Source organism: Cygnus atratus, chromosome 3 (genome assembly GCF_013377495.2).
Source record: "Cygnus atratus isolate AKBS03 ecotype Queensland, Australia chromosome 3, CAtr_DNAZoo_HiC_assembly, whole genome shotgun sequence".
NCBI classification, from domain to species: domain Eukaryota; kingdom Metazoa; phylum Chordata; class Aves; order Anseriformes; family Anatidae; genus Cygnus; species Cygnus atratus.
The window spans coordinates 84,288,287-84,315,306 of NC_066364.1; the positions used below are offsets into that span (position 1 = coordinate 84,288,287).

The window sequence follows — 27,020 nt, forward strand, 5'->3', positions numbered from 1 at the left end:
TTGACAATGTTGAGAAAAACCACTTATGATTATTTTGTATGGAAATTACTCTTCATTGTTTTCTAATGCTATAGCAAGCAAATTTCAAAGAAATTCTGAATGCCAAGAGGAACAAAAACAATAAAAAACAGTCAATCCTAGATAGCGCCACATTATCGACATTTCTTGTTTTCTACCTCATCTCCCACTGAAAGTTAATGATGCATTTTAAATGAAATGAAAGAAGAGATTCATTAAGTGTTATGGATCTGTGACAACATACTTTTTAAAGTGTAGAAATAACCACTGTAGCCCTAAAATTCACCAGGGATTTTGCTGAAAAAATCTACATAATGTCCTGCCTGAACTTAAGCTGCTTACACTGTCTTCAAAGAAGCAGTTAGTCCATACCAAACCACAGCAAAGATGAATGGATTTTTTTTAACGTCTTGTTTTTATCTCCATGTAGCAGTTTCTTGACACACAAAGGGAGGCATTTATTTAAAGAGTAGAAAGTAGCTACAAGTCATGCTAACATGAATCATTTAGGGACTTGAGGTCCCTTCCAACCCCTACAATTCTGTGGTTCTGTAATTTACATTCATCTTTAAAAATGAAAAGCGTTTGAGAGAAGGAAGCCTCGTTCTACTCCCTGCACCACTGCAGCCCCAGACCCTTGTACGCTGTTGTGCACAACTCAGCCACCGCCACCAGCCCTGTGGGCAAGCGGCAGCACAGCTCCACCGCACAGAGCCCACGTCTAATGCTGCCTCCGGACAAGGCTTGCACCTCACCCTGCTCACACACACAGCCTGCAGCACAACACAGGACAGGACAACTCCTCCCCGCTTCCCATCCCTGATATGAACATTTCTGTCAACACTGATGGATTTTCTGGTAATCCAGAAATTAAAAAGCACGAAGAGAAACAATACTGTAGCAAATATTTTTCTTTGCATTTATTTTAAACAGTATACATCATCTATTTTTTAATCTTGCACAAATAACCTTGGCATTATCTCTTCTGCTCTTTCCAATTCTTCCTAGCCTATAGGAGATGCTCGTGACTGCAGAGCTGTTCCACTTGCAACAATGCTTTCCTGCAGCCAGCAATTCCCACAGGAAGCATTCCTTTAAGTGTGGTATTACCAGGCTGAGTTGAGGCAGACTCAAGAGTAAGTCCAAAAAAAGAGCCTTCTTCATGAAGTTTCAAGTACTGCAATATCCCTCTTTCTGTTCTATGAAGATGGTGTCTTTCAGCTGAAAAACCCATTCATTTAAAGTCCTTTAGAGTTCTTTTGATAGAAATCGAACACTCGAAAAGAATATCTGTATCATCATCCTAGCCTTCACTCTACATGTGTATAAGACAGAACCATTGGAAAATTATAAAAATCGTTTTAAAATCGTTAATTATTTCACTGCCACTGACCTATTAAGATTTCAACTCTCCATTTTCTTTGAAATAAGAAAAAAACTATTTCATTCCAACGACCTTTTCAGTTTAGGGACTGTCAGATCTGTATATTCAAGTGAATTCCAGAAATCCCCCAAAGCATTCATCTCTTAAAAGAATTTTTCATAGAAGTATTTTGTCATGATACAAATGATACTGAGCTTAGACAGGTAGGCTGTTGGCAATAACTGCTGAAGCTTAAAACATGAGATACCAGGCAAGTTTTCTCACATTAGAAGACATAAGAGGTAATTAGCTTCTATTTTGAAAACTCCTAGAAATACATCTGAAATCATTTTTCATAGGTAAAATCCATTAGTGCAAAGAACTGCTCAACCAAATTCTGTTTACAGGGTGTCTCTTAGACACCACAATAGTTCTACATGGTTGCTCAATTTGTCTTTTTTTTTTTAAACAGTACATTTCTATCCTTTATGCTGTTGCATGAAAGCCTCCAAACTTATTTCCCAAGTATTCAGTCAGAACCACAAACAATTCAAAAATGAAATGCGTAAGAGTTAATCTGAGCATGTTTCAACCTCAGAAAGAAGCTGTCATTTAGCACATTTTCTTGTGCTGCTTTTTCTTTCTCAAAAGAAGCTATCAGCAATAGCTTTCTTGGCAACAGGACACATACACATAACAGTCCTGATTCAAACAGTTAATCGAGGACAGATGTCTCAAGAGAATATCAGAGCTGCCTTCTGAATTTCCAAGCATGTCTTACTTTACAAATAAAAATAGCCTCATAGCTAGGAAAAATTCAGTGGCATTCTGCAAGTAAAGACAATTTGTTTTCCAGTGCATCTTTCTGTATTTTAATTACAGATTCCTCCCAGTTTGAAAGAAGAACTCAAGCATTTGCCACAGCCATATGGAAGCACCAAAGAGCAAGAGTGTTTTCGCATGAGACGTTTTTAAAAGTAGTTTTCATCCCAATTTCCAAAATATGCTAGCACTTCTATAAGACGCTTAGTGCCTTAACTCATAACTAATATGTCAATATTTTTAAAGTGATTTTAAATTGCTCTGGCATCAGATCAAGCTTCTTAACAGTTATAAAATCTTAGCGATTCATAGTTCAGTTTCACTTACACTCTTCTGTATAACCCACACGTACAAAAGTCGTGTGATCTGTAAGATTCCAGTTCCATTTAAGCTAGAAAATGCATTCTAATTAATTTTAAGGCTAAAAGTGAAAACCACAATCAATCCTGATTTAATTTACCTTTCTTCTGCATAACAACACATTTCAGAAACACATGACAGTGATTACTGAAAGCTTTTTATAGCATAAGATTACAGTGTAAGATTAATTAGCAACACTATAATAATAGCAGTGCTAATTAATTCATCCTAACCTATAGCAAAACAGCATGAATAATCCTGCTAGCATTAACAACTTCCATGGTGTATACACCTCACACTGAACCTTCTCACATGGTGTTGAATGTAACTGAAATGTAACGTCTCCCAGAACACAGATGAACTAATGTGCAGATGCAGCGGAAAATCTTACTGAGACAGAACGACACGTGAGAGGAAGCAGGTAGCTTCTGACAAAAATCAGGGTTGGAAAAGTTCATGTTTAGTTCCCCATTTGTCCCTGAGCAGCACCGAGCGCACAGGGATCTCGACCCTGATCCCACAAAATCAACAGCAGGACTCCCAGTGACTGAATCTCAAGTTACTGGAGCCTAAACATAAAAAGTTCAACATAAGGCCACACAGTGAGAATGGACACTAAAGTCTGATAGCACGCATGTGCCTGGACACAGGGTCCTGGACAGGGGAGCACACAGCAGGGCAAGGTACCTGGAGCCCAGCTGTGGCTGGAAGTCGTGCCTTCCAGCAGGACACCCCTTCAGCTGCACAGCAGGACCTCCTCCAGACTCCACGTGGGAGACGTCAGTGGACTCCCCACCCACGTCTACACTGAGCACAAACAGTATAAGAAAATGAACCTGTAAATTCAGGAAATGAACGAGTCCCAGCGGTGAAGTACAGAGCAGATGGCAGAACAGGATGCCTTGGTACATGAGACTTGAGGGCCCACCTCAGGGAGGACAGATTTTGAACTCTAGTCCAAGTTTGGAGACTTCCTGAAGGTGGTCCTAGAGCATTACCGTTAGTAGGAATCCCTCTTGCTTGCCTTTTGTCAAGAAAAGGCTGAGGAGGAAAAAGCCCATAGAGGTATAACCCTGTCTGCTGAAGTCAGTCTTCCTAGAGTAAAAATTTTGAAAGCATGAGCAAAAAAACAGAAATTGCAGAGATCAACCCTATCCCTGAAAATTCAGAGAAAATAAGTTGACTGGAATTGCAAGCTTGCCCATGATCTGGGCCAGAATGGTAGATAAACATCACTAAGAAAAGTTATCTTTGAGCCTTAAAGAATATTTTAGGCACTGTGTATATAAAGATATTGTTTTTCTTTCCATGCAGATCCATTATAAAATTAGTGTTACTGCAAGAGGAGCAAGACTGACTGTTTAAAAAAGCTAGATACAGCTTTTAAAAAGACCAAATGAACTTTGTTGGGTCCCATGGTCAGATCTTTTACTGTATCTTTTTTCCCAAGAACTCAGTTTTACTTGGAACAATAAATGAAAGCCATTTTACCTCATTATTCTAAATTCCACTGTTTATCATTCCATGAATTTAATCAATGTCATTTGCTTGCATGAGCTAGAACAGCCGCCCGCTCTCTCTTGAACTTCCTCCAGACACATTGTGCAATTTTGATTCTAGAGTGGTGACAGCATTCGTATACTCAGGGCTTCTCACCTGCTGTCTGAGGGGTATTTTTGTTAAATCGCACTGCAGCGACAGGTTACGGTGGACAGAGAAAATGTTGTTGGTCTGAAAGAGTTGTTCCTCTTTCTGCTGTGAAGGAGCATGACAATTAACAGCTCCCCACTGAAATGGCAGGAGATGTACGACACTCAAAAGGTTTGACACCAGGAGAAAATTTGTCCAACTGCAGCTACACACCTTGTTACATGTTACTACATGAAAACAAGTCACTAAACGAGACCCAAGGGGATTCCTAGTCACTAATACTAATTACGGAACTGCCTTCAGACAATCCAGCATTCCCAACTTAATCCTAGCTGAGCTAAATAACAATTCTGACAGTCCTACCAAGCCTTCATTTGTTAATACATGGTTAATATATGTTTGTTCGATCCGATAAGCTGGATCTTATTTCTGCCCACCCACCACCTCTACCCTCCATCCCAGTAAAGCAAAAACGTAGCCCAGGGAAATCCTCCAACTTAACACTGACAATAAAACTCTCAAATTTGTATCAGCATAACAGAGTGATTAAAAACCATACTATAGCATATATTCATAGCTTCCCACTTCCTCTTATATACACAGACTAACACAGACTAGTAAAATACCTAATACAACACAATGATAAACTAGATAACTGAGTAGGAAACCCATCTGCCCACCCTCCCCTCATCAGTTCTTTTCTCACACTTTGGCAAATCCTGTTAAATTTCTTCAAATATCTGCATTCTCATCCCATCAAAATCTCATCAGAATCAAGAGATGCTCTGACAGCAAACAGTGCTCAAATGTTCTCTTAATGTTAACTGGAAATTGTCATGTTCTTCTCTAATCACTGGACTCATTTTTCTTTCAGTACCTTTCTTGTGAGACTCCACATTTCTCTCATCCTGCTCATCTAGAAACGGAGTTCAAGAAAATTGAATTTGCAAATGTAATTTCTTGTGAATCAACAATATTTAGACAGTACCAAAAATAGTTACTACAAGTCATACAAGTGTGTATCCACTAAACAGGGCAGTTGTTTTGCTTTTATTATGGGCAGGTTTGCCAGCATGATTTACATTCTTTTTGTTGTTTGTGGTGCAATTCCTTGATTAGCAGATAAAGCCTTTCAAAAACGTATATATGCTTACAACAAGCTTGGAAAGCAGATGTGCATGTGCTTACACTTCTCCCAAACAGCAGGTTGTTTTGACACCAAAAAAATCCCTCACTGATAGCACACAGTCCGCAGCTCCAGATACTGCCAGCGCTTTTGCTTCACTCTCACAGCAGAGCCATACCAATGGATCTCTGCAGAGAAGCATCAGCTGTGTCCCACTTTTTCTAGCATACATGAGCCACCAGACACATCTGCATTTATTTGGCAGGGTTTCATCTGGCAGGGTTCCTCCACACTTACACAATTTGTGCGGTTATGGAGAAGTTATCTCCCTGATCTTGTAGCCGTGTGCAGGTTTTATCTCCCTGACACAGTAACACAGACCATGACTCATTATCTACTGATACCACCTGCAGCAGCAGGGGCCACTGTGAGACATCATCAAATCTATCTCAATTCAGCTGTTTCCAAGAGGCAGGTACTACAAATAAGAACTGTTAATGTTGTACAAGATCCTGCTGTTACAGAATACTTTTTGTTGCCTGGCTCTTATATTCTCTGATTTTGTGCCATAACGAGGTATAATAAGGACAGTTAAATAAAAGATAGGAAATTTGCCCACTAACATGTTCATTAAGACAAGAGGTCTTTTAAAGAGCTGTGTAAAGGTAAAAAGGAAAAAAAACTTTTCAAAATTACAGTTAACACAATTAAATTGCTTCTTGTTTTTATACCTTGTGGTTCATACATGCTGAAGATGATGGTACAAATCTTACTGTAATTCTCAATAGCTGCCATTAATTCATCTCAAGTATTATATTTTTATAAGAGATGGTTAAATACAGTTTTTTTATGTTTAGCTAGGAGGTACAAGGACATTAAGACAGTAAGCTAAATTCCTCTCTTGATCCTTCCTGCCATCAGTCACGAATTGCTCCTGTGGGGTCAGCCTATTTGTGTTATCCCAGTAGCGGTACAAATTTTGGTCCTGGGTGTCATTGCTGGCAGACTGAAAGAGTGGGGGGCAAACTGGTGAAGTGCTACACTGGACTTTACCACTGGAGCTTATTTTCAGAACTGTGGCTTTTCAATCAAATGAACTGGAGACTATACTGAAAATGACTAGCTGATTGTCCAATATGTTTAATTTTTATTCAATAGTTTAACTTTTGAAAATATTGTTATGGAATAAGAAACAATCTTAAAACCAAGACAGCAAATGCTGTCAGATTTATATCTGTCATTGGTCCAAATCCACCACAAAAATTCCAGTATTATCATTGCATTCTCAACATGAGCTACTTCTTCAGCTAATATTTAACTTTTTCCTTAAACTATGTACATGCATCTCTTCTTAATACACAAGAAAATACATTCAACATATGGAGCATTAAATATAAAATGAAGAGAAGGGAAATGAAATCTCTCAAGATGCTCGTTTCAGATTCATGCCATTTAAAAATATCACCAGAATGATATTGTCTCAAGTTAAAAAAGAAAAAATGGAAGATTAAAAGAAAATAAGATGATTCTCCTCTGTCACACAAGTTTCTCACTACCAGCCAGTTAATTTTCCAGCCATGGATTTTTACCTACTACTTTGCAAAATATGAAAGCAAATATGACTATTCAAAAGATTAGACAGCACAAACATACACAGTGCAAGTTGTCGTTTCAAATACAGACCTTGTAATTTGAGTATAAGTTTATTCAGTAAGGCTAAAATGACTAAAATGAATGAGAATTTCAGCTTTACTTGGTCTACATAATTTCTGTATAGCAGAGGAAGTTAATGTCAGAGAAAGCAAACATTTTTTGCACTTCCCATCACTCTTCACTGCCTTCTCAGGCTAGAGGCCCAAACAGGTAAAGTATTTTTCACCCATGGCAAAAGATGAATGGTGGCAAACCAGGAGGCTGACACTGCTATTTCTACTTATACCAGCAGCAACACTAAACTGTATCCTGCTTATTTACACAATGAGTGTGTAAATCAGACATCTGATGTCAGTGACCTTATGATGTGTAGAAATACCCACCAGTGAGCGGGTGTCCAATCCAGTTTCCTCTGAAAGCTGAGGGAAACCTTGGCCTGGATGGTAATGCAAGAGGAAAGATGCTTACACTTGTGAGTATAGGCAAAAGACAAGGTTCACTGACAGACTGAAAAATGTTCTTGTGGCATGGGAGATGGAAGGGAGCTTTAATCCTAGTTTTTCTATTAGAAAACAATGAAGCAGAACTGAAGACACAAAGTTTTGAGTATGCCATGCAGAAGTGATTGTAAAAACTAAACTTCAAAAGTCTTTCTGCATCAGGCATTTGATGCTATATAATGTAATAAGAAATTTAGTTGCCCAGCATTTCACAGAAGAAAAAAAATTCAAAAGGATTAAACCTCAAAAGTTTCCAAAACTGTTGTAGACAGAGCTCTGAAGTCTCATCTTTTTAACATGCAGCAGCTAAGAGGAGCAGTGTGGGATAGCTACTTTAAACTGGGGAATCAGTTTTTCACCTGACAGAACTGTTTGGGAACAAAAGAAAAAAAAAGTTCATTTTCACCAACAAAGTAAAACTCTGTTTAAGGTCAATACTAACAAAACGTTGCAAGCTTCGTGTTTCATTTTGTATAAATGAACATCTAAGTACCTGAGAACAGCACTGGAACTTCCAGGGTGTGTATGCAGGGAGATGCATGGAGGAAAGCTATGATAAATCAGCCTGTTGATTGCACAGTTCTTGCAATTTGCTCCCAAGAATCTAGTGCAAACTTCTATTAAAGAATATCTATAACCACTGCTGTGCGAAGAAACTGTCTAAATTAGTCTCTGTCAGATTCAGGTTGCTACGGTACAAGCTAAGTGACCTCAAGCCAGCTCACAGTGTTATAAGTGCTACAACCACTTCTTGACTGCAGCCCACCCATACTAAAATACAGGATAGGGAATCAATTACACTGTGCTTCTGATCCAGTATGACTATTGCTTCTTTCTCCATCTTATTTCCACATCAAATTCCTCCTCCATTAACATGAAGATGCTGCAGTGTTTTCAAAAATTGTAAATTAACGTCGCCACAGCATGAGAAATGTCTGAACTAATCCATGCTGTGTACCTAAATAACTTCTAAAACTCAGAAGTGGTTATAATAAAATCACACCCAAAAAAGCTCATCATGTTTTTAATAAAAAAACCAACATATATACACATAGATATATCAAGTGTGTGTGGATATATAGTGTGTGTATAGATGTTTTATTTTTTTCCCCACACATTGGAGGATGGGGGGAGAGCAGACTTATTAGGACTCACTGTCACGTAGGTAGCTATCATTTAATTGACACCTACATTGGGCAGAACGTCTTACCTTCTGTCAATGCTTGGACTGCAACAGCTCTTTAGTTCTCTAGCATACTGTTGACAAAGTTACCCTTAATTTCACGGAGACTCTGAAGCTCTGAAGCAGCTGAGAGAACAGCAAGTCACCAGCAACACCACAAATTCTTGGTTCCCCATCCTATATTCAAAGAGCATGGTATTTTTAGTAGACTATCAATCTACTCCAACGCCATTCTGGAAGGAAATCAATTTTTAGCCTTTTCATCTATTAAATAAGTCTGAGTTGATTAATAATCCGGCCACACAGAACTCCAGCTTTGCTCTCAGCCAAAACAAACAAGCAAAAAAGCTTTAACCCGCAGTAGGGTTGCTTATCCTAAAGACAAGGATAGAACAGTTTGCTGCCAACAGCTTTACAAGCAGTTATCAGGCTTACCCTCCTCAATTAAAAGCTTTTAAAATTGCTGATAGAGGATGTAAATGTTTTTCATTTACTCAAATCTTTACTAAATGTCTCCATGACCTTGTTCATGCTGGCTTTTTCCAAACATGGAAGGTGCCTCACCCCACATTTTTTTTACATGTACTCCGATTGCCACAACCAGTAAAGCTTTTTTTTACTTTTTTATCATTACTGTTTCCAGTTCACTTCCACAAGGGTGCCAGAAAAGAGACTGATGTATATCACATGTCAGGGACCATTAACTTTTTAAGCACTGTGTTTTGTGGATATGCCCTGAGCAGAATTAGATAAAGCAATGGTAATTAAGTCCCTGGCCACCTGGATCCTTTCCAGTTCTGAAGAGCACTATCACAGCTCTAGACCTAAACCAGAGCAAGGAAAAAAAAAAAAAGCAACAAAAGGCAACCAAAGAAAAAAGGTACAAAATAGCGAATTTTACTGTGCCATTTTATTCTCCAGACTCTTTTATGACTTGTCTTGAGCATATGAAAAAAAAAGTCAACTGAAAAAGATGTAAACATACCTTTTATCCCCCCAGTATCCACCCAAGACAGTAACTTTTCTAGAAGCTTATGCTTTCTATTCAGAGATGAAAAAAATCATGAAAAAACTCCTTAATTTTTCTTCTTCCCTACCCCCACACCTACATAACAAAGCTTTCTCTTCTTCCACACCCCAATAAATCAATACAAATTCTACCTAGCCATTCCATGTTTTGTAACTCTTCTTCCCTGTTTCCTACACCCAGTGTTTGTTATATATAGATGCTATTTGTAAAACAGAAGGTGTACTCAACAGTTAGATGAGGGAACACAAATTACACCACAAGCTCAAGTTTGAAGTATTACAGTCTTACAGTCTTACCTACACAGCTCCAAGCTTTGTTAGTGAAAGCTAATATTTTAATTGTAACCATGTTGCTCTAATTTCAAATCAGATACTATGGTTAAAGCCTTGTTTAATGTTCTGGTACAATATCCTATTGTTCTCAAAGGTTATTATTGTGACTAAAAATTAAGATAGTTGCTATGGAAAATTATCTCCCCCAATCATAACTCAACAGGGAAATAACAGGAAATAATTAATCTTGAAAAAGCATGTTAGACAAAAGTCACTTCCTGTAAAGATGTGATTTTTATTTGGTGAAGTAGAAAGAGAGGAGTGTTCTCAGGGTGTTTATCATCCCCATTCTGGAGTACTGCTGCAACATTTCTTCCCATTTTATTCACATTTCTACTGTTTTTCTTTAATTTTTATTTACACCAGTACTTCTGAAGCTGATGTGTTGTGGCTTCCACTTCCTCTGCAATCTTGAGTTAAATTTTGAGTTAAAGAAAGAATACCTACTGTAACCAACCTTTATGAGGATCTTAGCAGCAGCATGGAAATACTTCTGCAACATTAAAAAGATACAGCCTAAGATGTAAGATCTCATCCACAGCTGCTCCTCTTCCAGTTGTCATTATGTTTACTCACTGCTACACTGAAAACAGGCAGCACAACCTGTTACACAGTGCAGCAGAAGAAACTGGATTTAGTTCTGATTGCTCTAGAGGCCTCTTCTGAAAAGACAGCTACATACCTTTAGTCTTCTTCCTTAGAAATACTATTAGTGTGCTACTCAATAAAACTTTAAAGATTCATTGCTAGATCATCTTCAAGATCTTCCTGAGCTTTACTAAAAGTGTCATGTAAGCATAAAGCATTATGTCCTTCTAATAAACATGCTGAATTCATAGGCAGAGACAAATGAAGAACCAGAAGGTCAACTTCAGATTTTCTACTTACTCCTACCTTTTCAACTGTAGCTGAATTGATGGGAAAACAAGGAACACCAAGCAGATAACCCTGTGATCTCACAGACCAAGTCAAGGAATTATTAAATAGTCCCAAAACCTTTCCTACATTTCCTTGCTACTAAACAACCTCTCTCTTTTTCCTACCTATACTTATGAGATATCATCCTTCCCCAATTTAACTAAGATGCACAGTGAAAGCTGTGTCAGAAATGAGTCTACATCATGGACTTTATAGTCCTGTCATCATTTCAAATTCCTAGTCTGGGAGTTGAACAGCTCTGTCATCAGCTGACACCGGCTCATCCAGGCTTCTGCAATGATGCTCAAATTACCGAAGGGAGCAGTTCTGGCAAGAAGAATCTGTGGCAGCAGAATTCCTCTCACATCTCAGTTGCTTGACCACCACAAGAAGTGAGTTTAAAATACTGAAGTCCAAGTGTGTAAACAATATAATCCAATATTCAAGTAAATCTGCACTGTTAACTATGCTGCATGAACTGGTGCTTAGCTTTCTCCTAATATATTTAGCTTGTCCCACTTCCTTTTTTTGTACTGCAAAAACAGAAGTTTACCTTAGCTTATTCCCCTCTTACTAGGTAAGACAGCTCCTTAGAAACAACAGTCAGTGTTAGCAAAGTGATAATTCATGTCCTCTGAAAACAAATATTCGGGTCTGCCAGAATGAATTTATGTTATGCCCTGGTGGAATACACTGGAAAAATATTACAGGAAAAATTGTCCTGAAATTACTTGGGCAGTAACTGAGCACAACATTTCTGATGATCAAAAGGTAGCTCTTAGCAGCTGTAAGTGGGAAGCTATCAATGGCTCAAAACTACACACACAGAACAGGGGAGAGGACACACCATGCCCATATTCCCACCAAACAAAGCTTTACCAACAAAAACACTAAATCAGTAGCACATCAGATAAAAAGTCACAAATCTCATGTAAGAGACCTAAAGATGACAATAGTCAGAGAAGATTCTGATACAGTTTGATGAGCTGGAACATACCTCTCCAACTCCAAAACACTAAAATAAGAAAGGGTCAAGAAGATCAAAATAAATGTAATCACATGTTGAGTGTCTAAGTTTAGCCACTCTTGTCTCAGGTATAATGATTTCTGGAAATTACATGACATGGCAAATTATAAGAAAAAACTAACAAAATGAAATGAAAAGGTTTTTGTAAAATAGTTTCCTGGGCCACACTTAAAAATAAGTGTCAGTACTGGCCTGCTCCCCAATTTACCATATACCCAAAACTCTACATGAGACTGTAGCAACGTACAACAGATGTGAATTACCCAAAGAGAAAAAGATGGATAAATGTGCACTTGCTTTTATCATCTCCAGAAAAAGAACTCCATGACCTCCTAATCACAGCGAAGCTGAACAAGCACATCTAGTGTTAATTAGGTTAGCAAACTTGGCATCAGAAAAGCAACCTACTCCTCCTATGTGCCTTTAACAACTCTTCAGTAACTCGTAACTTCACTCTTAACTTTATCCCAATATTTCTTCGACTTTCTTCATACACATTACATACCAAAACTTCCTTAATGAGAAGATTTTCTTATGGTAATAATGCCCTTTATGTTGCAAAAAAAAAAAAAAAAAAAAAACTTTCAAAAACAGAGTGGAATAAAAAACAATTTCTGAAAATTTAGATGTACAAGAAATACAAGTTAAAACTTTGATAGGATGAATGAACAACAGATTTTGAAGACAGCAGGGCACTTTTGAGGGATGTATCTCTGCACTTTACAGTAGTGCCTTTACTTCTGATTAAGTTAAATAAAATCAGTCACGCAAACAGCCTAAACTTACAAGTCTTTCAGTTAAAATTAACCATGGGTACACAGAGACTAGCATACACCAAACTGGCATCTCTTTTTCACTTTAATTTCAGTTTAGTAAATCTCAGAAAAATGAGATAGAAAAATCAACTCTGACATAAAAAAGATGCATGTATGTTTCCAATGTAAACACTGATTTTCTTTTCCATCCTATCCTAGAATTCTAGGTCTGCCCTTACTTAGACCTGTTGTTTCTCAGTCACTGATATGTGACAATTCTAAACTGACCCGAAAAAGAAAGAATAGCTCAACACCTGAGAAGAGGGTGGCGGGCAGCACTTCACATGCATAAAGAGGCATATTCAACTGACAGATATGCAGGCATGTGAACTCCCCAGTGAGGTGAATGAAAGGAGCACATTTACTTTCAAGGTTGAATCTGCTTGTAAGAAAAAAGTGGCAAGATTGTAAGTGCTAGAAAGGTTAAAATTTTCAGAACGATTGAAATTCTCCTTCTAATCAATCCCTATCACCTCACATGCAGTTAAGGTACTGTTCAGAAAGCTACCTACACATTAGAAGTTTTACTACAACAGAAAGATTAGGAAGATTGCTCTATGGGGTTGCCCAAGAACCTTTGGTCCAGCCATTCTTCTCTCAAAACTTTGTTATAAACTGGTTCATCAAAACACCCATTAGAACCCTCTTTCTTCCAACAAAACTGTTCTAAGATTACTAACCTGCTCTAGAAGTCTGCCCCATTAAATGTTTTTTAAATATGGTTGGATTTTACCTTACTATTATTTCAGGACAGAGCTTGCATATATTTCACTGTTTTCATAGATGTGAGGATCTGAAATGACAAGATCTTTAAAATGGCTACCATTTTATTACCAGAATCTCTTATTTTTCTTATTACTTTACATAATTTTTCAGACATTTTTCAAAACATCCATAAAGCATCAACTGCATTCATAAAGCATCAATTGTGACATAGTACAAGTAGATCTACAGCTTCCTCTTGACAAGAAGCAGAGGGGCAGGTGCTGAGCTCTACCGTCTGGGGACAGCGACAGGACCCAAGGGAACGGCATGGAGCTGGGACAGGGGAGGGTCAGGCTGGGTGCTACGGAAAGGTTCTGTACCCAGAGGGTGGTTGGGCTCTGGGACAGGCTTCCCCAGGCAGTGGTCATGGCACCGAACCGCCAGAGTTCAAGAAGCGTTTGGACAATGCTCTCAAACACAGGGTCTGATTTTTGGGTAGTCTTTTGGGAACCCAGGACTTGGATTCAATGATTGTTGTGGGTCCCTTCAAACTCAGGATATTCTGATTGATGTTATTCTATGCAAGACACCAAGTCTACATTTGGTCCCAAAAATAAGAATTGTTTCAGGCTTGATTTCACTCAGTAGAGCTACTTTCAGTTTTACAGTCAACATGCTACGTATGAATTTCTTAAGTAGTTTATGTGGCTCTGTCTGTTATTATGAAAAGAACCATAAATGGATACCAAAAAATTATTCCTCAGCCATTAAATGTCTCACAGGATTCTAGGCCACCTCCTAACGCATGTACGTAAAGGCTGAAGAATAAAAAAAGCAAGGACTGATTTTATCTCAAGGTTATGGAAACACCATTAGACCACAAAACTATGGTGTCAAAAATTTATCTTGACATTTGAAAAAGTCTCGGTGGAGTTAAAAACCTTATCACATAATTAACCATAGATAATTCTGTTTAATACTTAGGATCAGAATTTAAAAACAGCCACAACCCTGATAAACGGCACGTTAAATAAAATGGAGCTTCCAAAGAGTGATCAGATAGCAAGAATGAAAAAAATTCCAACTCCAACTCAAAGGGCAGTTGACACATGAACAAATTGTCTAGTGAGAACAGGGCAAAACTTTAAAAAGGAAAGGTACATGGCCCTTCTGAAACACCTCCCCATCCAGTACAGCTGATATTTTCCACAGGTCTTATGTAAATTAAGAATACATTGGGCTGAAATTCTATCCCCACTTAAGAAATGGCCGAGCTTTCTTTGATTTTCAATGGGAAGTTTGCACAGTTTGCACTCAAGGGGACTCGGTCTACTGAATGTCACAAGAAAGTGAATAAAACTATAATTAATTTTCCACAACGACAAGAGCAGTGACCAGCAGAGAAGGAAGACTGTTTAAAAGAGCTTCCGTGAAACTCCTCTGACCTCATTCAGGTTGGAGAACTTCCAATAACTATCTGGAATTTAGTCATCTCACTGCAGGACGGTTTTTCTCTTTTGTCTGCCTGTTGTTTATTTTCCTGCTTGAGGACCCAGCATCAAACAATAAAAATGACCTTTGACTTTTTTTTGTTGCTTTCATTTTTTTTTTTTTGTCATGCAATGAGAGAACTGATCCAAAATAGTTCAATGCTAGAATAGGCACCTACTGAACTTGAAAAGAATGTTGGAAGAGGTTGGGAAAACAATATTACATCTTCAAGTCATGTATCTGTGACCACACAGAAGTCATCACAGCTGGTTTTTTTTTTTTTTTTTTTTTTTTTTTTTTTTTTTAAGAGACCACAAAAGACTTCATAAGACTTTTATCAGACATTTACAGTTCCAAAGCCTTAAGTTTTACCTGCTGGGAATAAGCATCCCTATTTAGCTTGGGGGAGGAAGAATGGGACAAAACACCCCCCAGTATTTTTTTTCCATTGACATTCAGCTCATCTTCCAAGAAAGATTTTATACAAGTGGCCGAAAATGCTTGCTGCTGCTGCTACCTTTGTGGGGATGGGGTCATATTAAAATCATGTTTTAATATAATGTTACACTTCATAATGTACTCATCTGACAACCAAATTGGGAAGACTATAAACTACCACATGGAAAATTAGAGAGTGACATTAGAGCTTCCAAAAACCATTGTGCCTGACCAAGAATCCAAACAAGATGCTGATTTTTACTTGCACATAAAGCATAGGGTTACATTTAGTCTACAACTCTTTCCTTCCAATGAACTCACCTGCTTAGCCAGATTCTTCCTTCCCTTGTCTCAATTTTATTATTACCAATATGAAGTAACAGCCATGATAGATCTATGTCGTTGCTCTCCCTTTTCCTGGGGCAGACTACCACACAGGCTCAGCTACATGAGCAAAGGAAGAAGGAAATGAGACCTACTTTAATCATTCCAGCACCTCCAAATTTCTAGAATTTAGAAAGAAATCAGCAACAACTTGACAACTTGATGCATTCAATAGGGCTGGAACAAAGTCCCAGGCAAAATGTGCAATACCCCAAGTTTACAATGTCTTTATCATAGCAAAGGTATAGTGGGACAAACGTTGCCATTTACTACTTTAAATGATCATTCTAGGTCTCCAGTTAACAGGATTTGGAGCTGGGAAGTTTTAACTTTCACTCTGTACTTGATGCCCTCTTGCTTCAATTTAGTAAAATACATGGGAGGGAAGAGGAGGTGTCCACACATGCAGATGCTTCTGCATGTATGTACTTCAACATTTTTAAAAGCTTGCACATGTTTTTCACCAGTGTGCCAATATATTGAGCAGCCATCATACCACGCTTGTAAAGCCACCATGCTATCCAACTTGAAACGTCTCTCCTAAGGTTGCGAATATGTGCAAAGTGGTAAACTAATTAATAGTTCATTAAAAGGATGAGTTCAAACCTTTCTCCCCCATTGTGCAACCCTGCCCCCTCTCTATATTTGTCAGAGACTGGTTTGCTGAGTCTGCCTGGTCACAGAGGACAAATTTGTGACTTCTTTTGCTGGGAAAAGTTCTTGTAGATGGGTTGGTGGGCAGAGTAAGTACAGAGAGGTCCAGCAAAGTCTAGAACCAGAACATCAACCAAAACCCACATGTGGGATGAGGCAAAGAACAGAACTCATACTTTCTCCTCACAATGCCCTGTGTGGCTCATTTCAATCTAACACAATTTCACTTTAAAAAAAAAAATCTCTAACACTTTCCATACTGAAAAGCTTAATGATGAGCTGAAATTACTTATTTTTTATCACAGGTCATAATTATGTGATTACCATCATCATGACAGTCCACCAAAGCATCACTTATTGCATTTCATCTCATATGTTCAATAATGATATAAAAGAAATCAATGAAAGAACCATGGCCAGTATCCAACTTAAGATTGTTAAATAGAGGGCAACAACATTTGGAAACAAATTCTTGCAAGCTGTGACTCAGTCCAAAACAGTTAAGTAATGATCATCTGATAGTCAGCCTTACCTTCATCTGTACAGATTGTCTAAACCAGTTAACACAGAGCATTTCATCTGGTAAAGTGCAGGCTGAACCAGAGTGCCACAGCAAGACAGTAAAACAGTTTGAGTGGAGACTAAGCAGTGCATATGTTTGTTTGGTGTCGTCCCCCTCCCTCCCGCCCCCACAAGAGTGAGTATAGTTCAGTCTGAGGTTTTTTTGAAGGGAAAATTGAAACTTCACATCACAGCAGTCCAGTCAACAACAGAAATTCCAGATAAAAAACATTACTTCTAATCCTTTTGTCCCCTGCAAAAAAGATTCCACTAGTGTGCAAACAGACCAATAAAATCATATTGCATTTTAATTTTTTAAAAGAGGTTCTTCCTCTTCTTTGAATCAGAAGAAAATCATCTAAGTTTGATTTTGTTCATAACAAAACACTAAGACTACTGAAATGTGCCTGAGTTAAGAGAAATCATGCTAGAATTCAGCAACTAGAAACCAAAAAGCTTGACCAAGTTAAAACTATGAGCATTCTCCTTATAACATACTTCTAGTAGAACTGTAGAAATCAAACTTTCTGAAATGAAAGCAATAAAATATGTACAAGAAAACATACTAATATTTATTTAGTAATAAAACAAACATTTTGTGTATCATGTAAATGAATTTCAAGTGCTTTACCATGTAGCATTTTAGAACAGATGATCCACATGACCCCTGAGAACAGTTTGTTGGACATGCTACTGCCATGAACACCCATTAGCACATATTACTGAATGGCAAAACAGATTGCAAGTATATCTAGAAATATAAGACACTTTACAAAAAAATTCCAGGATGACGAATGACGCTATATGCTCTTTATCACCATTTGAAAAATTACTTAAGTTAATTGATTAAATTGTTTTTAAAATTGTTTGCGGTGTTTGTGTTTTTTTTTAATGCAACATTACTTATTTATTTTCCAAGAACTTTAACGTGACAATTTAAAATGGAAAAGAAGAACCCCCATCTGGCTGCTGCTTTTATTTTGAAGTGTTATATAAAACCTACACTTTTTCTTAAACGGTGACTGAACAGAAAAAATTGTTTGATTTTGCTTTGTTATATATAACATTCTGGATGCATCCACTGAACTGCTGCTCAAAAATAAATCAAGAACACAATGAAAGGATAATTTATGAGTTGTCAAGCAATCACATTTTAACACTTACTTTTGTGAAGATCTGAAAAAAGTCAATTGCAGCTGGCAAGTGAGATGCATCCTGGATCTCTGCTTTCAGATACAGTTGCAAGGTGTGCGCAAGGTGCCTGAGGCCATCTTTCATTTCTTCACTTAGTTGTTCAGTATCTTAAGGGGACAGGAAAAAAAGTACACCAAGGCATAAACAGAACCTTTCACCAACATCTTGAAAATGTACAATGGCAGCTATATAGTCTAGACATTTCCAGTCTCAGAATTAATCTTGGCAGAGGGCAATTTTGACAGAGGGCAAACATTTGTCTTTTTTTCCTGACAACTACCTATCAACACAAAGAAGAGTTTATCATGTTGCTATTACCAAATTGCATAAATTCAATGGTGAGTTAAAGATCAAAAGCCAAAAGATAAAGCAGATATGTAAGCAGATGTAAGACATTAGGTACAAAAAATAGGCATCTAGGGGTTTATAATGTTAAAAATGAGTTTGAAAGGTTATGCAGCAGCTCCTTCCTCCTTACAGAACTGCACATTTTTATACTGTATTCTTCCTGGAGGCGTCAAACACTTTATGCCAGCAGATAAAAAGGGAGAGTGTTTTTGAGACAAACGGAGTTTCATACACAGCAGCAGCTGCTAAACAGAATTGATATGAAGGAATATTAAGCAAATACCACTCCTATATTAAAGCACCATTATTTATGCTTCACAGATAGGAATCCTGGAATCCTGAAGCAAAAAGACAGTGCCTTATTTTCTATTGAAGTGATCATCCATGCATCAGATCAGTGATAACATGAAAAGTGAAACTCAGCTGTCGTAGTAAGTTCAGTGCCTCACCAACATGGTTCACATTTCCTTTTTTCTGACCGTGAGCACAAAAGACCTAACTGGAGAATGGACAATGAACAGATTCAAGCATCAATCATAACAAAAGTCTAAGTGGATAATTATGCACTGAGAATCAACTTCATCTCTGTATAACAGTGATTTTTATATATATATATATATATATTTTAAACATCTTTCTTTATTGGGAACAGAAATAATCTTTCATTAAGAAAGGTTCTTCCCTGTGCTTTAGATGCTTCCCTGTACTTTAGATGCAAGCCTTCTGGCATCCTGGAAGAACAATTCAAGATCCTCTTTAGAGCTAACTCCTAGTTACTCATTTTAAAAAAGGATGCAATTAAAGCAGACGTCCCTGGGTTTGGTTAAACATCTAGCTAGTGTTTGTGATTCTTTGGCTTCTGTGTCCCACCCCACCCAGCATTGCTGCACTTGAAGGTACAGGCTATTTTGTCTCAGGACAGGTGGGCTCTCCCAGAGCGCTCAGCTCAGATTCAGCTCCTCAGAAAGTTCACATCACTCATCACACAAAAAGCAGACAGATGCTCCTTGTTAGTTAAGTGGCACAAAGGCTATGTAACTAAAGGATTTGCTTTTTTATAGCTATACAACTATATAATGCACATTGTGAAATGTATTATGACGAAGACAGGCATGATTTGCTTCACTATCAGCAGAAAAAGCATCTCTAGAGTGGAGAACAGAAGTCTTCTAAGTAGACTCTGCAGTTTAGGACAGATGTGAACAAGAAATACTGAATCCAACTAGAACTTCAGGGAGAATTTTGAGAGACAGGAGCAGAACACAATTATTCAAATCGGACTCTACCCAGGACATCAGAACGAATGATCCCCACAGAAAGCGCCACAGGACCTTTAATGGCAAATGATCAAGACCTGGTTTTCACAACACATCATGAAACCATGGCAAAAAAAACAAAGGAAAACAAAATTTGTTAATGTTTTCATTTTTTTTTTCTAAGAAACATTTTTTTGCTGGCAGAACCCTGGTATGGGAAAGAAAATGCTATAAAAGGCTTGTGGAATGGTTTCTAAATGAGGCATGGGGATTTAATTATGCAGCCCTGATACCGATACAAGTGAAGTAGCAAAAAATCTGCTCATACTACTGCACACAAACACTTTCCTGCATACTGAAACTAGTTAAGCATAAGCAAAGTTGATTTCTGAATCATCTTAACACACAGCAAGCCAGTGAAACCACGTAAGTAACAAAGCATTGTATAATAAAACGGAACCACCAAAAGTTGCAATACAGACACACCTACTACTTAATCTCCTACTTAATCAGCACTTCAGAAAACAATGAATTTGAAGGAACTATGGAGTGGGGAATAGAGCTTTATAAAGGGCTATGTGCTACCAAATGTTCCTCATTTGTTTGCTTTTAATAGATGTATTACACATTTCACCAGATATTGAATCCCTAAGTGCGTAAAACATCATATAAACTGAATAAAAGCATATAGGTCACCCACACTGAAAATCAACCAACCATATAAAGTAACACTTAAAAAGTAATATTGTAAAGTAGGCATAGATAGTGTAGTGACAATTTTTGTATATTTTAGACTTCAAAAACAACAAAAAAGAGTATCAATTAGAATTCTACCCATAGTATTTATGATAGTGTTGAAACAATCTTGTATTATACAGATGCTTCCTGAGAAGTTGCTTGCTTGAGATCACAACCTGTATTTCCAGTTCATATGATTTCCTTCTATGAAATATTTTTTCCTTCATACTTAGACCTCTAATGAAAAAAACTTCTATGACTTTCATATGCATTCTACCAATAACAAAGAAAAGTAAATCCCAAATTGTTATCAACACTACCTGTAAATTGTGCAGTAAATAGGAAGCTTACTGAAGATACAGTGGCAGCAAATAGCACCACAATGACTACAGGCTGTCACACCATGCTATGATATTCTTTTGGGCTTTGCTTTTCATTCTAAAAGCAAAACTATAGAGACATTCTTTTCCCTATAGCAAGGTAGCTGTGAAATCAGTAAAAGTGGTTAGCCAAAAACTTTACATAAGATTATGCAAGTGTCATAATCCATTTGTACTGTATTCTGTGAAGTATCAGCTTTGGTTGGTTGAGGAGTCACAAACAAATTGTTATTAAAGCTCTTAGAGTAAACGCAGATGAAACAGTAGGTGTGGATCTCTCATTTGCTTCCTTGTAAAATAACTTTAGGGAACAGCTCATTCAGTAACAGTGAGAGTGCCCATCTGACCTGTATCGCAGGCTGTAGCATCATTTCCTTTAGAATGAGGATTGAAGAGAAGCTTCTGGACATTTTTACAGATTTTTGTACCATCTCTCCATTGCAGATCATGCCTTCTCTCCAGACACGTATCACACCACTCCCTTTGCCTCCAGCCAAGTCAAAGGAAGTTGAGAGCACCTCCTCAGGTGTACTACTGAAACCTCAGTTTGTATGCAATTATCAGTTACACAAAAATCTTTGCCTGCACTACAGAAATTGCTGTATAATGATTAGTATTTAATTTTTAAAGGGAACCTCTTCTCTCCACCCCAGTTCTTCCTCTACCACTGCCCAACCAGACATGGGCAAAATAGAGCACCAAAGGGAGTGTTTTTTTTGTTGGATATCAGCTGTGTCATGAGGTGTAGAAGTCAGTAGTCATCTTTTAACTTCATTGGAACACCTGGAAACGCTGCTCTTAAGTCAGATGCTTATCTAATTCCCCAAAAATGTATTATAGAATTTTAGAATATCCATGGCAGAAAATGCTGATTTTTTTTTTAATTGAAACGCAATCCCTTTATCCTGGGCTATTTGTTGCCTTAAGGTCTTTTGTCCTTGCAGTTTGGGAGAAGGCAACAGAATGTCACAATCTAAAGAAATAAAACTTAACAGTAGTTATTGCATTTTTCCAGTTTATGGCATTTATTTATTTCTATTTAACTATATCAATATTTCAAGCTGTTTTAAATCCAAACCTCTGAATTACACTAAAAACTGAGAATTACTGAATTACACTAAAAAACATCTACAAAATCCCTTTAAGCAAGAAGATTGAACTAAGGATGTATTTCTTCCCCTGTAGGTCTTCAAACTTCTAGGTACTGCAATGTCTGGAAAAAGTGTTCTCTAGTTCAACAACAGCTCTGCTAAGAGATTGTAATGAACCTCCTTTCCTGTCCTAGCAGCTGAAACTTGTTAAACCACAGCTATCTGCATAATTTTATTTTATTTTTATAATTTTATCTGCATAAGATATCTGTAAAGTTTCATCTTTTTTTTCTCCGCTGAAATCATGAGCAAGACAGACATATCCCTTGTAAGCTTTAAATATCTTTCCTTTTTCTGGAACTTATTCTGAAGCTTTATACACTAACACATAAATATTGAAAAACTAAAACATTATTATAAAACAGGTATGTTGAAAATGTATGTAAAAAAACAGACATTTGGTAAATCCTAAAAACTGAACCAGCAAAATGTATGCTGTAAAATAAGGAAAAATATTAAAGCCAAATAATGTGGAAGAAATCTTGCTTGAACAAGACATGCATGTTTTTTCCGTTGATCTTCGAACAACCTATTCATCCCCACAGAGGTTTAAGCAGGTGCAGTTTTGTCTTTGATTCTGTTTTTCATGCCATGTTCTATTATGCTACAGTAGCAGACTTTCAGAAGGCAAGGTGCAATAAGATAGACTGGTCATTCTGTAAAACAGAGTTTGGAACCACTTCCTGCAATATGGTCAGCAATTACTTACTTGACTGAAGATCTGAAAAAGAGTAGAGCCTCTCAGAAATGCATACTGATTGTCTAAGCTGTAGAGAAGAACAGATAATTAACACTTACACAGCATGTTTTACCTTGAAAACGTTCTACAAAATTGATTATTCGATATGATATGCCTGTAAGATAATTAGATAAGGGTAACAGCATCAACATAAATCTGGTCAATCCATACTTTCTGTAAACTATTATAAAAATACTTAAGTTTTTTTTAGTGTTACAACACTTTCTACTAACATATTTTCTTGACTTTGGCAGCTTACCCCTAACAATTTACTTCGGCCTTTCACACTATAATTGAAAACAATTTATGAGGTTAGCAGTCTCAGATTTCATGAGACTATAATTAACGCACAGCATAGCTAGGTACATATTTGCTCTTTAAAAAACATGCACACACTCTTCCCAACAATGTACAAATGAAGATATTAAAATCACATTTTATCATCCCAGACCACAACAAAGGTACACATTTTTATTCAAGGGCAGCACCATGGCAGGGCCAGAAAAAATTTTAAAAAAGCGTTAAATCTTTTTTGATTTACCATCCCAGTCATAAGCCTATTGATCTAACTGAAAATTTAGTCCACATAAATTAATCAAACTGTTGGAATGTCAAACATCCAGGGCTTCCAAGGAAGTATAGAGAAAAAGAAATCTAATTAAGATTAAGAGAACTCAGCATTAAAAGGATGGGATTGTGCCCCTAAAGAAAGGGCTAGCTAACTGTGTGCCTGTCCTTACTACCCATTCAGGAGGAAAAAGAAAAGAGGTTCCCACTGAAGTTAATGGAAGCACCAATAGCTTCAACAGTAGCAACCAAAAAACTGTCCTTCTCTGCTTTCTTTCTAGGCAGAAATAAATTTAGGATGCTACCACACTCACAGGAACAAAACTTTACAAACAAACATCTTAAAGTTAATTATGTCCATGTTAGTATCTCTTGATCCTTTCAGCATTTCCGCAAGTTAATCAGTAATCTTGTAATGCAATATGCAGTCCAATTTTGTTCAGCAATCCTAGTCACTTCGGCTTTCTAACTCTTAGTTACATTAAAAATGTGACGTGAAAAAAAGTATTCATCTGAAACTGTTACACTGAATACATCTAAAAGAATGTCACTTACTAGTTTAAAAACAATCCTGCCGGCAAGTCTGACAGAATCTGGAGGAAAATTAGGCTTGATATTCTTAAGACACTTGCATTCTTGCTTGTGGTCCAGCCAAGCTTCTTTCTTTTTTTTTTTTTTTTTTTTTAAGGAAGGGAAAGAAAAAAACGATGTTATTTCCCAAAACTTATATCCTGTTTTATGTACTTCTATATATACACACACGAACTTATACAGGCACAGCAATAAGCATGGTCAGCCTGGCCTCTGGCCAGACCAGGGACACAGAACCAGAACAGCATCAGGGCCATCGGGCCAGGGCAGGAACCGCCCCCCTCAGCTCCCACAGGCAGGAAGGAGGCAGCCCTTCCTCAGGTACTGACATCCACTGAATTAGCAGCCACTACCACAGGCAACATCTCAGGCTGACTACCAAAAAAACAGCAGCACACGTGCTGTACCAAAACAGCCTAAGACTGCAGCTATCACTCAAGTGTTGTGGAAAAGCACAGGCTGGATTATCTATTCAAAACACCCTCATCAAGCCATTCCTTCATCTAACATAAGATTGTATACTACAGACGCTGGAGCTACAGTAGTGCAGGTTACACAAGAGGATCACCATTTTGCTGCCCCAGAATTTTGCTTTACCTTTCACAAAAACAGAAGTAAAAACAAAAACATTCTCAAGTTCCCCATTCAGTTCTTGGTCTATGCAATCCTTAGTTTGTCTGTTGCATGCTACTCTTCAACAACATGGTTCCTACCAGACTTCTTCAAACACTGTCTTCTTTAATGCACAAAAAGGAGGCTACTGAGAGAACTGGCAGAACTGAGAAAACTGAGGGTACTGAGAGAACGGGCAGAAGAGCTGGCCAAGCCACTTTCTATCATTTATCAGCAGTCCTGACTATAAGGGGAGGTCCCAGTCGACTGGCAGCTAGCAAACATGATGCTCATCCACAAGAAGGGCCAGAAGGTTGACCCGGGAAACTATAGGCCTGTTAGTTTGACCTCAGTGCCAGGGAAGCTCATGGAGCAGATTATCTTGAATGTCATCACGCGGCACTTGAAGGGCAACCAGCCGATCAGGCCCAGTCAGCATGGGTTTATGAAAGGCAGGTCCTGCTTGACGAACCTGATCTCCTTCTATGACAAAGTGACGTGCTTGGTGGATGAGGGGAAGGCTGCAGATGTGGTCTGCCTTGACTTCAGTAAGGCTTTTGACACCGTTTCCCACAACATTCTCCTCGAGAAACTGGCTGCTCGTGGTTTGGACTGGCATATGCTTTGTTGGGTTAAAAACTGGCTGGATGGTCGGGCCCAAAGAGTCGTGGCAAATGGAGTTAAATCCAGGTGGAGGCTGGTCACTAGTGGAGTCCCCCAGGGCTCAGTGCTGGGGCCGGTACTCTTTAATATCTTTATCGATGATCTGGATGAGGGGATCGAGTGCACCCTCAGTAAGTTTGCAGATGACACCAAGTTAGGTGTGTGTGTCGATCTGCTCGAGGGAAGGAAGGCTCTGCAGGAGGATCTGGATAGGCTGAAGCGATGGGCTGAGGTCAACTGTATGAAGTTCAACAAGGCCAAGTGCCGGGTCCTGCACCTGGGGCGCAACAACCCCAGGCAGCGCTACAGGCTGGGAGATGAGTGGTTGGAAAGCTGCCTGGCAGAGAAGGACCTGGAAGTACTGGTTGATAGGCAGCTGAATATGAGCCAGCAGTGTGCTCAGGTGGCCAAGAAGGCCAACAGCATCCTGGCTTGCATAAGAAACAGCGTGGCCAGCAGGGCTGGGGAAGTGATAGTCCCCCCATACTCAGCTCTGATGAGGCCGCACCTTGAGTACTGTGTTCAGTTTTGGGCCCCTCGCTACAGGAAGGACATGGAGGTGCTCAAGCGAGTCCAGAGAAGAGCAAAGAAGCGCAACGAAGCTGGTGAGAGGTCTGGAGAACAAGTCTTACGAGGAGCAGCTGAGGGAGCTGGGGTTGTTCAGGCTGGAGAAGAGGGGGCTCAGGGGTGACCTTATCGCTCTCTAGAGGTACCTTAAAGGAGGTTAAAGGAGGCTGTAGGAAGGTGGGGATTGGTCTATTCTCCCATGTGCCTGCTATATATTGAAATGTGTCCTTCCTTTTTTTCCCCCCCATGTCTGTGCAGAAGAGCAACAAGGAGGTTCCAGCAAAAAGAAACTCATGGTGGAAGACAGAGTCAATGTCTTATCACCTTTTTATTTTCTGCCTTGTCTTTCCAAGCTCAAAATTCTGTTTATACTTTAGTAAATCTTTACATGACATGGTCTTGGAGATTGTGTGTTAATATTTAATACATATATTTGCAGTATAGGTTTGAAGACACTGAGCTGTTTTTTTAAATACTTTCTAAAAGCAAATTGGAAAAAATAGGACAAACAATTGTTAAGGTGACAATAACTAAATAACCAAAGGCTTTTGAAGGTGACATTTTCTCACAGACATGCATTAAGAAAAAAAACTCAGAACACCAGCTTCTGTAAGGTAACTGCCACTTGGAAAATGATAAAATACCTACTACAAAGCAATATACATTCAGCAATAAAAAGAGAGGGAACAACAGTGAAATGTACAAGTCAACATCACACCTGTAGACACTGACATTCTAGTTATAAATATTACAAAGCCTATCATGCAATATATTTTTTTAAGCTGTATTTAAGCAGGGTAATTGTTCCAGGTAACCAGACTTCAGCACCAGTAGCATTGTTCTGTTTCATTGTGGGTTTTCCCTCCACCTTTGGCTTACACATAATAAATAAACTGTAATTTTTATTTCCTTCAGATACATAAGAGATTTCTGATTTCATTTCCTTTACCCATAACTCTACAAGAGGAAAAAAATGACACCAAGAAGGCATTAATCCAAATGCAGTTAGTGCTGCACACTGTCTGACAAATAAAAGCTAAGTATCTACTGGTGAATAGAATTACTCTTGTCTAGAAGAAACAAGGTCATGCTTGTAAATGTCCAGATGTCATTCTCTGTAATATAATTATATTGGCATTTTTATACCACTTAAACTAAAATTGTTCTTTGGAACAAGCCTGTCA

At 38.2% G+C, this 27,020-nt stretch overlaps 1 protein-coding gene across 5 annotated transcripts in view; it reads right to left on the reverse strand.

Annotated features, from left to right (window-relative positions):
* The window catches only part of SMYD3 (SET and MYND domain containing 3), a 387,798-nt gene that overhangs the window by 326,245 nt on the left and 34,533 nt on the right, over positions 1–27,020 (reverse strand). For 2 of the 5 annotated variants that reach the window (XR_004781466.2, XM_035564722.2), the window contains exons 3-5: positions 23,959–24,066; positions 22,807–22,864; positions 18,195–18,331 (exon numbers count right to left, since the gene is read on the reverse strand). The exons of 2 other annotated variants lie outside the window; for them this stretch is intronic. Coding sequence is in view for 2 of the 3 variants with exons in the window: in XM_035564722.2 (XP_035420615.1) it covers positions 18,195–18,331; positions 22,807–22,864; positions 23,959–24,066 (303 nt within the window). In the remaining variant the exon portion in view is untranslated. The remainder of the gene's footprint in view (positions 1–18,194; positions 18,332–22,806; positions 22,865–23,958; positions 24,067–27,020) is intronic. One more of the 5 variants, XM_050710156.1, reaches the window with a different exon arrangement.